Genomic DNA, 14,066 nt, shown 5'->3' with positions numbered 1-14,066 from the left:
GTCAACATTTCTAGTTCATGAGTTCTACCTTTTAGTCTCTCCTGTCCCCCCTCCCCACTTTTGCTTGTTTCATCCTATTCAGGAGTTAATTTAGCTTTCAGCTTCTTGTTCAGATGATGTGTCCACATACAAGGGCCTGAATTTTATGTGCAATATTGAGGTCAGTGGGCGCTCACAGGAGTGGAGCCACACACTCTGACAATTGAAGGGCCGATTAAGGCCATTAAAAAGCCTGTTGACCGAGATTTTACGTTGCCCGCTTGATTTTGCACTCATTGCGTGGGCAAAACAGGCAGGCGAGCAGCACATTTTTATCAAATTGCTATCCAAGGGCGGGATAAAATGGGTCCGGAGCATTGCCATTGCGAGTAGTGAGGAACTTAGGAGATAGTTTGCTGCTGGTTGCTTCGTGAAACTTGACAGCTTTATCTCTGTTTTTAGTTTCAGTCTTTGCATTGCTAGCCTTCATTTCAGAACTCATTGGTGTCTCCAAGGCCTCTGGAGGACTTATACCATATGGACCCTTCGGGTCACCAGACAGCTTTCTTTTCCTCCAGTAATGGGGGATTGTCTACTCAACTGGTGGGACCTCCTCTGAGGAGGAAGAAAGGGGCAGAAGGGAGAGGAGGCCAGGTGTCCACAGGCAGCATCCAAAGGAGCGACCTGTGGGAGGAGAGACACAGGCACAGGGGGTTCAAGGCCAACAGGGAGTCCAAGGTGGAAGGGGCCTCAGAAGAGGCCACTATCCTGCTGCCAGAGTTTACAGGCGGCGATGCAGCTACCTCAACATGTCAATAGTTCAATTCCAAAAGAGGCTCCACCTCTCCAGGGAAACTGTGACCTCCATATGTCGGATGATTGGGCCAGAGATCACCTCCAACTGTGTGGATGGCCACCCCATGACTGTGGCTCTAAATGTCACAGTGGCACCGCCTCCCCCCCCCCCCCCACTCCTTGCTGGCAGCAGCATTGGAGGCAGCATGTTGACTCGGGTGTCATGTCAGCTCTGGTGACTGGCAGTCGTCCTCTGGCCAGCAGAGCCTGCGCGGTCATCACCTGAGAGGGTGCATCCAGCGCCATGCTGGGCATTCCTCAGTCATCATGGCCTCACTAGATGGCACAGTTACTGGCAGAGGGGCAGAGGAGCTGCTGCCACCATCCAGAGCACCGAGAGGAGACCGCAGACACAGCACAAAGCTCGTCCACCAACGTGAAGTCGGTCTGGACCTCCCTGCTCGCCATTGGTGGAAGGGCACCTAGCAGAGATACTAGGTGCCTCACTCCATCTCTCACACTGGCAAGTCATTCCCTGTGTGAGGGCTTGCAGGTCCGAGTGCAACCCCAAAGAGCCTTGATTCTGTTCCTGGGGCACCTTCTTTATGAGAGTCACCACTCTCTCAATGAAGGAGGCATTGCACTAGGTGCTCATGCTCCGCATGGACCCCTCCATGACAGAAACCATGGCACGCAAACCCTCAGGAATCTTCCCCAGATCCTCCCATGCATCCCACTGGACATCCGGCATCTGCCATTTAATAGACGACTCCAGAGTCTCATCATCTGCCTTGGACTCAGCATGGTCCTGGTCTCCAGCAGTCCTCTGACCCTGAGCACTCACTGCCTCCACCAGCAACTCCTGCGAGTGTGCCGTGCCCTCCCCACTGTGCACTGACATTGTAGCCGACAATCTAATGACCATTTGAGGTGCTTGTATCTGTGCTGGTGCCTAGTGCAGAGAGGGATTGTGACACAGATGCATCTGACGGGCACTGGTCCTCTGGTATCAAGCGGGGGTCCTGCAACCATTTTTTGGATGGAGATTGTAGGGGAGGAAAACAACATGTCAGTCGTATCAGGCATCACACTGTCACTATGCATGCTAGGCAGGCTGGTGAGACAATGGAGATCTGCATCATGGTGCCATCGTCTTTCAGTGAACAATGGGGACTAAAGGTTTGAGGTTTCCATTTCAGATGAGATAACACAATGTTTACACACTCCGACTCTCTTGCATCTGTGCACTGCACTCTTACCTTCTTCAGAAACCCCTGCCTCTGCATGACCAGTGGACCGTGCTGAGCATCGGCACTCCCTCTCCAGGGCATCCATCTCGTACCTCATCAGAATCATCAGATTTGGGGGGCCTCCGCCTGTCCTTGACCTCTCAAATGTGTTAAAGCTTCTCTTCTGACAGGACAAAGGAGCATGCATTGATTAGTCCACTCTCTACTTGCAGTGCCATTGCAGCCTGGCCAACCCCACCTGAGGAACAACTTGCAGGACAAATCTAAGCCGTGGCCTGTAGTAATCTGATGTGTGATATACGTTTAAGACAAATGTTGTAATGTAAGATCATATGATCCTGATATCCAACAGCAGAGTAGCACGGGCTACCTCTGTAGTCTGTAGTCTTGAGTTAGAGTCTGAAGACAGAGATTTGAGTTGTAAGCACACAAGTGTAGCTGCTGAGTTCCTTTTGTAAATAAACAGAATGTGTTTCTTGTAAGAACGGTCTGCTGATCTTCTGTCTTGGTACCAACTTGGTCACCCCGAAACAAGTGTGCAACCCGGATCTTTTGGCCCCAACAAACCAGGGCACTGGATCCAACAAACTGGCCACGAGAGTGAAAAAGCAAGAAAATGATGATGAGGTACGAGATGGATGCCCTGGAGAGGGAGTGCCGATGCCCAGCACGATCCACTGGTTATGCAGAGGCAGGGGTTTCTGACGAAGGTAAGAGTGCAGTGCACAGATGCGAGAGACTTGCACGGTAGTTATAAGAAAAAATTTCCTTCTTGATCATCGAAGTAATCCCCTCAGAGCATGCCGCAATTTGGAAGAGTGTAGCCTTTTGATCCAACCTTGGATGACTGGTTGCACTATGCTGAACGCCTCATGTTCTTCTTCCATGTGAACGACATTGCGAGGCAAGAGAAGAGGCACAATCCTTTTGTCCATGTGTGGGAGTAAAACATATGGATTGATTCAGAATCTGTTGGCGCCCTGTGCTCCAGATTCGAAAAGTTTTGATGACTAAGTGAACCTCAAAGAATCATTACCAGCCGATGCCGGTGACGACGCAATGGTCCAAATTTAAGTCAAGGAATAGAGTCGCAGGGGAGACAGTTGCTCGTTATGTGGCAAGTTTGAAACAACTAACTGAATATTGCGAGTTTGGTACATCTATCAATGATATGCTTAGAGATTGTTTGGTGTGCGGTATAAATGAAGATGTGATTCGGAAGAGATTACTATCAAACAAATTTAAATTTTCAGAAGGCATTGGAAGGTGCAGTGCAAGACTGGAAAACCATATGAGCAGCGCAAAATGGCACCGTCCTCCACGTTGGACAGTGAGCCTTAGCCAAAAAGAATGCAAAAGTGCAAAGCTTTACTCAAGCGGGAAGCAGCCACTGCTAGCTGACATTAAAAGAGATAACTTAGCTGCAAAAACATGGCATAATGGTAACAGAGGTGGAAGCAGACAACCTTATAATGAATCACAGCTTAAAAAGATCGAATGTTTTTCTGTCATTGAAATGGACACCCCATGAGACATTGTAAAGACATCAGGCAGACTTTTGGACAAAAGCAAAAGCGCAATGAGATTAACAACATTGAAAAGCCTGAAGTAATTGATTCAGATATTTATTTGTCATATAATTTAAAGGTGGGAAGAACAGAACCTATGTAACCATGGGAGTGAATGAGAGGCCTACCAGAATGGAGGTGGGTACTGGTGCAGCCACTATGATAGGTGAGCATACTTTTAAATACCCGAAACATGGAGAATGTAAACTAGTTTTAGAAGAAACTGATGCCAAAATGAAAACTTAGAGAAGAAAGACAAGTCGGGCATTTGCAAAGCCACAGTACACTAGAGGTCAAACAGTGAGATTATCCTTAATGGTAGTAGCAGGCAAGGGACCTCATCTCCTCAGTCGAAACTGGCTGAAACAAATCAAATTGGAATGGACTGAAATCTTCCCCCTGAGAATTAATGGGCTATCAGAGCTACTACAAAAATATGCCTGTTTAAGGACAAACTTGGAAAAATTGAGGGGTGACAAGCAAAAATTCATGTAGATCCAGAGGCAACACTAAGATTTATGAAGGCAAGACCAGTACCTTATGCAATGCGGGAAAGGGTAGACGCCGAACTGGACAGATTAGAAGAACTGGGAGTGACAACCAGTGCAGTTTTCAGAGTGGGCAGCACCAATTGGATTGGTTCTCAAACCTGACCAAAGCATTTGAATTTGTGGGGACTACAAATTAACAGTCAAAGTTGGATAGACTCACCTGCCCAATCCTGGATGTTATACAGATTTTGGTGTGTATTATTTGAAGCACTACAGATGGACTGAACACTACAATATGAACAATACTTCTGACCTTTATGTAGGGCTTGTAATTGATGAAGCAGCTGGATTGTTTGGCCCAGGCAGAGATTGAGAGAATTGGCCAACACCAACCTCTTTCTGCCAGCCAGAATTCCAGTCAGTGGAAAGGTTTCCATCTGATCCCCCTCAACTTTTACTGAAGCTCCTTGATGCTGCACTCTGGTCAAATGCTCCCTTGATGTCAAAGATCCTCACACCTTTAGATATTCTGGAAGTTCCTGCACTCTTCTCAATATTTCTCATTGTTCTGCCTACAGCGTTTGTAGAGATTTCAAAATGCCATAGTAGTTAATTCAGTACATATTGTTTAAAGAATACATTGCATGTATTCTCAAACTGATGTTTTCCAGAACCCTATCATCAAATTCTCAGACTAAGGTGCCCTGAAATTGGAAGTTGAGCATTTATATTGTGTTATAAAAGCTATGGTTATACTTTACTGGGTTAAGTAGAACCAGCAGCATTACAACTGTGTCATATTTCCAGCTATAGCCAGTACATTTAAAGTGTTACCATGCAGCTAGAGCGAAACATTGAAAGCAGATACAGGCAAGAGTCAGATTTGTCAAAGCCCACTATAAGGTATTAGTGCTGGCTGAAAAGCAGTTAACTACCAACAGGATTAACCTATACAACTGAACTGTAGATGCATGTTCCATACATAATTAAGTTAAGTTGACCATTTTAAAAGGATAAATCAGTAAGTTACAGATCCTAAAATAAGATTGGAACAGTTTAGGGCAAAAAAGTTCCTACAACACTTTTGTAGCTAGTAATTTTAGAGCACACTTCACTAGTCCAATGGGACTGTATATATGGTTCAGAAAAGCAATTTGAGGATTCATTGCTAATCCTCATTGTGTTGTGGGCTAAAATGGTATGGGATGGAAGCTTGCCAGAATTCAGGGACTTGGGCATGCAAAAGCAACAAGTAGAGGTGGAAAAGGGAGATGCAAAAACCTCAAGGCATTATTACAATTTAACACAAAACTCTGCTTCAGAAGTATGTTACAACAGTCTTTATTAAAAATGAAAAATTTGCATAACAATTTAAACATTATACTTCATAAGCAATTCAGCAGAACTTCCATAAGTATAAAAGCATAGTGACCTAAAACAATGACAGTTCAAGAGACCAAAAATTCCAGACTAAGTACAAAAAAATCATTTAAACCCAATAAAAAAATGGCTGGACTCAAATATTGCATCCAGTTTCTTCAAGGGGAAGTCCTGTAGCAGTACCAGCTTATAACAAAGATGTTCTTCCAAATGTGTGAGGAGGGTAAAGTGCAGCTAAATGAAGTTCAAATGAATGGAAATTATGGAGCTGCACAGCAACCTTGTAGATAGTCCAAAACCAAGTGACTGTCCACTTGCACTGCCTTCTTAGTTCAAAAACTTTCCAAATTCAGGGCAAGATAGATATGTAACTAGCTTCTGTCAGGAGTAAGATTAGGTTGTCAGTTGCTGTTTCTGAATTTCATCCAATTCTCTTCCCTGTAATAGAAGAAATCAAACATTAAAGTAGAAATGTTTCAACTTTTTAAAAAAAAAATTCAGCTCGAGACAGCAGAAAAAAAAACTTACCTCAGCCTTTTGATATATGTGGGCCTTGGAAGCCTTCCTTCTGGTAACAAACTGGAAAAGAGACACAAGAGATATTAAAATATGCAACTTTAGACATTTTGAAACTCAACTGGTCATTGATAAGTAAAGTGCAATCTTTGAATCTTTTGAAATAAATGCTGCACATACTATGATAGTTATACAAAGTAGGATTTGTAGAGGAGCAATATTTATGCAAGCACTAAATTTAATTTCAGAACAGGAGTAGGGCATTCAGTCCCAAACCTGTTCTGCCATTCATTGAACTTATGGCTGATCTGAATCAACCCACCTTGTCTCCAATATTCCTCAATACCTTTTGACTGGCAAAAACTCAATTTCAGATGAGCTAGCATCTAAGAGAAAGCTGCTTCTTTGAGTTGTCTGCCTGAAGGCAGGCCTGACCCACAGGCAGGGCAAGGAGGCAGGTCCTGAATCCATCCCAACCAGAATGGGTATTGAACCCTGTGCTGTTGGCACCAATCTAATCCACACCAACTAAGCCAACTAGCCCCCACAAGGAATTATAGCTGCTGTGGCAACATGCACTTTTACATACATATTGTAGCCCCGGAGTTACAAATAGTGATGGTAGAGGATCCAATTTCTTTCCATCACATGGCTGACCAGGAACATCTATGGCTCTTACCACCTGCCAATGGTGTGTGTTGGAAGGGTTTGAAAGTTGCTCAACCCTTTTGGACACATGATGAATGCATTTTTCTTGGCTATCAAGTCCTGGAATGGAATTTGAACCTGGAGCTTCTGGCCCAGAGTCAGGGATGTACCCACTAACCATAAGACCTTCATGCGAGAGCTTAGAAGTCCTCAATTTACTTAAGAGTATCACTGGTTCCAAGCAGTAAAATGAAAGGCATGTCAAAGCAGTCCTTCTACTACACAGACACCCATCCACTGCTCAAGCTGCAGGCTACACAGTTTAGTTGTTAAAGATGGGCAAGCCATTACTTAGGTCATGAATTTGGCCCCAGATTCTCAAAAAGCACTAACCCAGCTTGATTTGGTGGGTATTTTTGGTGCCTTGATACAAAGTTAATTTTCTAGAAAAACAACTTGAAGTTCTTTCTATTTATACTTACAAGCACAACAAGTCCAGCAATAATTGCTAGGCACACCACCACAATGACTGCAATAATGCCAGGGGTCACCCGCTTCATGGAGAACTCTGGACTCTTTGAATCAATATAGTACACATACGCTTCTTCAAAACTGAGCTTATCCCCATCAAATGGGATACCATCATCCAGAATTGATCGATTATATGTGTTGGAGAACAAGGTGTTACCCTTGACCTGGTAGGGATGAAAAGGGTTACAGTTAATGTTGTATTATAGCTAATCAAGAGCCACCATTACAAGTTCACTTCTAGGGAAGAAAATCACTATGCGGGTAACTTGAGTTCTTAAACACAATCTTAAAAAGAGTTGTGCTTAAAAGTCTCTCATTGTATTAGAGAAGATCACAAATGTGTTAATCATCTTCCAAAGCACTCTGCCCAGAGGATGACAAGCCAATGACATTCAGTAGTCCTTTCCTCATTGATACTAGTGTTTTGTTCTTTCGGAGGATGTGGGCGTTGCTAGTAAGGCCAACATTTGTTACCCATCCCCAATTGCTCTTTAACTGAAAGGCTTGCTAAGCCATTGCAGAAAGCTAAGAGAAACCACATTGCTTTGGGTCTGGAGTCACATGGAGGCCAGGCAAGAATGGTAGATTACCTTCCCTTAAAAAAGGATATTAGTAAAAACCTGAGACTAGCTTTATATTCGATTTATTAAATCAATTTAAATTCCACCAGCTGCTGTGTACAACTCATGTACCCAGAGCATTAGCCTCTGGATTACCAGGCTGGTGACATCACCACTACACTACCATCTCCTGCTGTTTTGGCTATTTGTGGAAATTTGTAATCTAAACTTGGAGTTATTGTTGTCTGAATGTGGGAGAATTGCAGCTACAGCTAGCACCTACTTCAGCAGATATGTTTAAATGCAACTTACATCCTTCTCCAGGTAATAGGCTGCAGTAGCAAGATCAGATTCTGACTGCACAGTTTTATTTTGTATCAGGTCCACCAGGATAAAACGATCCTCCTTAAGATACTAAAAAAAAAGGACAAGTTAAAGCTTGTTGGAATTCAAACTTTTAGTGCCTAATAAAGACAACTTCCAAGGAATAAAGTAACTGGGAGAAACCCTAGTCAAAATTATATTTAGGATGGAGGAGGAAGAGGGCCAAATAAAAAAAATCTTAAATTGTCAGCTGCTAATTAGCTAAAAAGTCAAAAGATTAACTAGAAAACATGAGTAGGTAGTCTTAAGAGCCTTTACATTTAAATCACAAGTAATCTCATTTTTATTCCCTGCATCTTTGTATTAGCCATTGGAAGCCTAAACAATAGCCATCTAAGTAAACATGTACTGCTTTGTTAACTTTTAGTCAGAAAATTGGAGCTGGGGAGTTTTTCCATTCATCTAGCAGTCAGTTGAAGAATCAGTGTCCAGCACTTTATTGCCTTGACCATAGCATTACTCTACAGCAACTACAAATTACAAAACTCCATGATGGCAACAATGCATCTCTGATATGAATCCAGGACTACAGCAAATGCCCCAGTACAGATATGAGCAGTAAAAATTTATGCAATCAAAAATATCATGCAACAACTATTGCACAAATACTGCAACTATGAACAATGTAAACACCTAAACAGTACTCAATTCCACTGTTCTTGAGTCCATGTTGTCAAATTGTTAGTATTTAGTTACAGGAATGTTAAAAAAAGATTTGGAAACAGCTCACCCACTTCTAAAAAAAGGGGGCAAAAAGAAATATCTAGTTCACAAAACATTTAATTACCTCAAACTTATCGATGTATCCTGGGTCCACCTGGTAGGCGGCAAGAGTTTCTTTGATAACTCTGTTGAAAGAGTTGTAAACAGAGTGCGTATACGTTAGCCAGACATGCCACTACAATATGTAGAAGACTGTCCCATTGTGGGAATGACACTGGTCTTTAACCAAAGTTTAAATTAACCCTAAAATCAATAGGACTACCTCAAACAAAAAAAGTGCTGGAAAAACTCAGGTCTGACAGCATCTGTGGAGAGAGACAATTAACGTTTCGAGTCCATATGACTCTGAAGAAGTCATAAGGACTCAGAACATTAACTGTCTTTCTCTCCACAGATGCTGTCAGACCTGAGGTTTTCCAGCACTTTTTCAGATTTCCAGCATCCGCAGTATCTTAGGATAGACTACCTGTCTGTAGACAAATTTAGACTCTCCAACCAGTTTCTACAAAGCAAAAGTTTCTTCAATTCTAGCCTCACTCCAAAGCCTAGCACACTGCTGCAACAAAATTGTTCTTGCAGGAGTGTTATACTTTATGCAGCACCAGGCGTTTAATTGAAATGCAAGTGTTCCTTGTCTAAAGAACACTCGTTTATTAAAAAAAACACCTTTCACAATTGATGAATTTTTTTTTTTGAAATCTACTTGTAATGTAGGGAAACAGGCACCACATTGCATACAGTAAGGTCCCTTGAACAGCAGAGAGATCAAGGACTGTTAACTTGCTTGATATGTTGGTAGAGGGATAAATTAGAATACCAGGAAAACTGCTGTTTGAGAGATCACATAGCACTGCGCAGTCAATTGAAGGAAACATCTGAAAGAGTGCGCTTCTTCCAATGCGCCACTCCTTCAGTACTGTACTAAGAAGTGTACATAGATTATATGCTCCACTGTAGGAGTAGGCAGAAACCTACAGCCTTTGATAACAGGCACATTAAAAAATAGTGATGCTTACTTTTTGAGTTCAGCTTCATCCACTTTTTTATTAATGGGTTTGTGCCTCAGTTGAATTTGAAACCAACTGCAATGAAAGGAATCAAGTTAGTAATAAGTTATTATTTAGATAAGATAAAAACACAACAAATTGAGTACGAGGGATTTTACAAATTTTAACAAACTGCCTAGTTAAAATAGTGATTCTCAATTATTTTACCATCACTGGTAAAACCTCCTGGGTTTTTATTTTGCCAATATGGAATGCACATAAGGACTCATGGTATTTACAAAGTCCAGACAGCTGAAGTGATTGCAGCAGTGTTGTGATTTCAAGACACCACCTTCCATAGCATTACCATGCACAGCAAGTTGCGTAACCAGGAGTAACAAAAGAGCTATATTTGGTATTGCAGAACTACTGCCAACTAGTGATTTCTTCCACCCCCTCCCCCCCACCAACCACACCCCAGCAAAGTATTTAGGATTGCAGTGTACTTACAAAGTTTTCACCAGTTCGGGACACAGGATGTCTTTATCTCCCTTGTCAGTCCTCCTAACACCCGCAGAGTTTACACACCAGCAGGTGGTGGTCCCATTACACTGCTTGGCATGGAAGCTGCCATCAGAGGTGCAGTCAGGATCATAGATGCCATCGTTATCCAACATAGCATGCTCTGTAGGCTTTCTGCGGGTTCCAATCTTGTTTTTCAATTTAAACATTTCATTCTTCATCATCCAGCATTTCCTAGTCACTAGAGGGTTCAAAAGTAAAAGTATTAACAAATAGCACGGTTTGAATCTCTTATGCAACATATCCAATACTTATACAAGGTGTAGATTCTCAAGATATGGGAAGTGAGCAAGTAATTGGTTGTCCACCTAAAATTATCTGAGGCGATGACAACGTTTGCCTTGAATTTACTTCAGTCTCTAAGCAAGCAAACCACATATTGATCAGGCATCCATCACTATCATGGACTATTCATCTGCACCACAAGGGTCAGATTTAGGAAAATGAAGCTTAAATTATCCACTGCAATAATAGAAAAGGCCACAAACACCAACTGATTTACAATTAGAGTTCCTGCAATAGAGGTACTATAGTGTGCAATTTCACAAGTGACCCATTGAACTGTTCATATCGGCATTACATAGCTATTTCCACTATGAATTTCCCCTCAAACTTAAGTGACAATTGCTTTTGTTACATCTCTAGCCTCAAGTACCATTCAAATATCAGTACTGTACCTGTATATGAAAAGCAGTGAAAACAGCCTTCTCAGGGCAGCATTACATGAAATGCATGACCAACTCTGTCTAACTACCCATGACTCACTGCAAAAGTTTGAATCCCCTACATCAGGTGCATCATTAACCAGACTCTCTGCAATGTTGTAAGCAGCTATCCTGGCTGCTTTCTTCGTCAGGAGAGGTCATTGGCTCTCCATGATTAAGCAACACTGTGGGGAAGAGAACCAAACCAGTCTAGTAACATGCATAAAAACACAGCAAAGGACATTTAAGACTCACCCAAATGTAAGGGACCAAAACAAATAGGGAAATTAAACTAAACTTGTGCACACTGCATGCAGAAATGAAAAATTTTGGGAATGGTGAAGTCCTAGGACTGAGTGGCCAGATTGAGAATGTGAAAGCTGTAAAAAAAAATCTAACCCACAAGGGCTTTTCATGCTCTATTGTAGCAGGTCCAAAAGCATGAAGTTTTCCCAAGTCATTTGATTCTCAGGTGGAGCAGTGTGTCTGGGTTATGGATTGGCTCCAATAGTTACTTTATTTTTAAGTAACATTTACACCATTAGCAAAATGTGGAGCCATTGCTAGTTTTGTTTTACATTCACTCAAGATGCAACATCCTCTGCATAAATGCCAAATACAATGATTCAGATGCACTGAAGACTAAAAATTACCATTTAGATTGTAGAACTGCATTTTACTGCAGTGCTTCTGATCCAGAATTTTCTGGATTCAAGTTTAAAAGGATATACAAATTATGGAGTAGTTAATTGAGGAACCAATCTCAAATAATTTAGGACAATACATTACACAATTGGTAGTAATTTGCAAAATAGAAAATGGAGATACATGTATTCTACATAAAAGCATTATTGCATAACTTGCTTAAAGCACATTCCTTTACTATGGACCTACTGTAGATAGGCTTAAAACAGAAGTTTATTTAAGACAACTTACATGCATTGCAGTTTACAGGTTTACTATCATCAGCAGTTAGTTGCAATGTACATACACAACTGCCATCATCAGGCACACATTTGGCAAATTGGTTTGTTGCACACACAGGGCAGTCTGAAAAAGCAATAGATTAGATATGAGGTTTAAGTTCAGTTATATACAATTTGCAACAAAATAATGGCACAGCTGACAAATAAGTTTTACTCAATAACACTGAAGACTTAGTAAAAAGAAATCAATTTCTTCTCACTGCCTTCCCCCTCAGTAACATGAATTCAATACAAATCCTAAAAAAAGTTTTCAAAATAGTATAACCACATTGTACTATGTAATTAAACAATTACATGGACACAGGGCAGTTTGAAGCTCAAACAGACCCAAAAAAACCAAAAAAAAACCTCTCCTTAACTATCCAGAACATTTACAGTGCAGCCAGATGGACAAAGCGTTTTGCCCTGTACCCTATTAAAACCAAAGCGTAAAGCACCAAGTGCTAGTCTAGATTATGTACGAGTCCTGGAGCTGGCCTGAGCCCACAATCTTTTGACTCGATAAGAATGCTAACCACCAAACTAACCTGTAATGTAATTTAAAGCACAAGTCAAGCGACCTGTTGTTCGCAAAATACATGTAGGAAAGATAGGGCCAACATTCAAAAACCAAACTAGAAAAGTAAACCCGTCGGATAGAACCTCTCATTTGGGTTTAATCCACTGGACCCACCCTTCAGGAACCACTAAAACCAGAGGGGAGACTGCAAGCAAACCCCCTGTCGGAAGGTGGGAGTAACCACCTGTCACCCCCTGGCACACCCTAGCGGCCAGGACTGGGACGGCAGAGCCCTGCCCCGCCTCGACGCTCCAAACAACAAGCGTCAAAGCAGGAACCCCCCCACCAAATCCAGTCAGCTGGGAGAGAGGCTGGTTCGAAACCAACCAACTCCGCCAACCCAAGCTATACATTCAACAACAAAAAAAATGTTTAAAAACTAGAATGAGCTTAAAAAATTACCGATTACAAAATTTAATGATTACGCCCTCTTACTGTATTAAAAAGTCACTTAAAAAAAATATATATGAATTACTTTTAGAGCCCAGGATGTCTCGGTGGAGCCACACCTGGAGAACAAAGCGCCAGAGCTCTCTCTCTCTCTCACCCCCCTCACTCACTCACTCACTTACCCTCCAGCTCCTCAGCCAGGGTAGCCGGCACCAACACCACCAGAAGCAGCCAGACCAGGACACGCATCTTCTCCCCCTCCTCCCCGGTTCACAGCGACAATAAAAGCCTCTTGCCGACAGCGGCCGAGTTCCCCCCTCCCCCCCCTGCTTCCACAAGGCACAAGTTTCGACGTCCCGACGACTCTTCCACTTAAAAGTTAATTATTCGACCGTCGGCTCGACTAGACTCGTCCCGAATGCGCTGACTGGTGGCAAATAAAATGTTACAAAGCAGCGCGAGCTCCTAGTCCACAGCGTCCCTGTTGCAACCTCAATGCCAGTTCGCTGTCCCGACAGGTATTTATACCCTTAGCAAAACTGACGTCAATCCATTACCTGCTGAAACTGGAGACTGTCCCTTTTTCTGGTGAGGTAAGGTTCAGTGTTTCGATTCACTCTACCTTCTACCCCCTTACCATATTTGTCTCTTCCTCCTCCAAATAAAAAGGGTGTGATTCCCTTTTCTGTCTCTCTCTGGGATGGTTGAGAACAAAATATATATCAAAACCCAGTGTCAAATTCCCCCTCCTCACTCCCAATCCACAAAGACGTGACACTGAATCATTGAGGTTTTTCTTATCATTCATCATCCCCCCCCCCCCCACCCCCAGGTTAAGATCACGCAATCCCAAATTACGATGTGAATCCAGACGATGGTTCTGTGGATGTTAATTTTAATCTTCACTCACCGATTTACCAGAGGACCGAGTCAAGGCAAAAAGCGTTTTAATCAAATCAAATGCAATTTTAAAAACGTGCGCCGGTAAGCAAATTGCCCTCTATTCAACTTTATAAACGAGATAAATTGCAATA

At 42.4% G+C, this 14,066-nt stretch overlaps 1 protein-coding gene across 1 annotated transcript; it reads right to left on the bottom strand.

Annotated features, from left to right (window-relative positions):
* Nucleotides 1–5,408: 5,408 nt before the first annotated feature.
* epcam (epithelial cell adhesion molecule) lies at nucleotides 5,409–13,314 on the bottom strand. Its single transcript, XM_078557215.1, has 9 exons — nucleotides 13,215–13,314; nucleotides 12,034–12,147; nucleotides 10,322–10,574; nucleotides 9,842–9,907; nucleotides 8,890–8,950; nucleotides 8,031–8,132; nucleotides 7,110–7,322; nucleotides 5,992–6,042; nucleotides 5,409–5,901 (listed from the first exon to the last, which is right to left on the bottom strand). The coding sequence occupies exons 1-9, from the start codon at nucleotides 13,279–13,281 to the stop codon at nucleotides 5,857–5,859; spliced, it is 972 nt and encodes a 323-aa protein (XP_078413341.1). The 5' UTR covers nucleotides 13,282–13,314; the 3' UTR covers nucleotides 5,409–5,856.
* Nucleotides 13,315–14,066: the final 752 nt, after the last annotated feature.

The sequence above is a fragment of the Cetorhinus maximus genome, chromosome 14 (assembly GCF_964194155.1).
Source record: "Cetorhinus maximus chromosome 14, sCetMax3.hap1.1, whole genome shotgun sequence".
NCBI lineage: Eukaryota > Metazoa > Chordata > Chondrichthyes > Lamniformes > Cetorhinidae > Cetorhinus > Cetorhinus maximus.
The sequence above is the reverse complement of the archived record's forward strand: the minus strand, read 5'-3'. Positions and strand labels throughout refer to the sequence as shown.

What these genes read in the sequence shown, in the direction of transcription:
- epcam (XM_078557215.1), bottom strand. Translation starts at nt 13,281, where the DNA reads ATGCGTGTCCTGGTCTGGCTGCTTCTGGTGGTGTTGGTGCCGGCTACC. An exon ending in GATACATCGATAAGTTTGAG is followed by an intron (nt 8,133 to 8,889) that starts GTAATTAAATGT and finishes CTTTTTTTTTAG; the next exon opens with TATCTTAAGGAGGATCGTTT. An exon ending in ACATATATCAAAAGGCTGAG is followed by an intron (nt 5,902 to 5,991) that starts GTAAGTTTTTTT and finishes CTTCTATTACAG; the next exon opens with GGAAGAGAATTGGATGAAAT.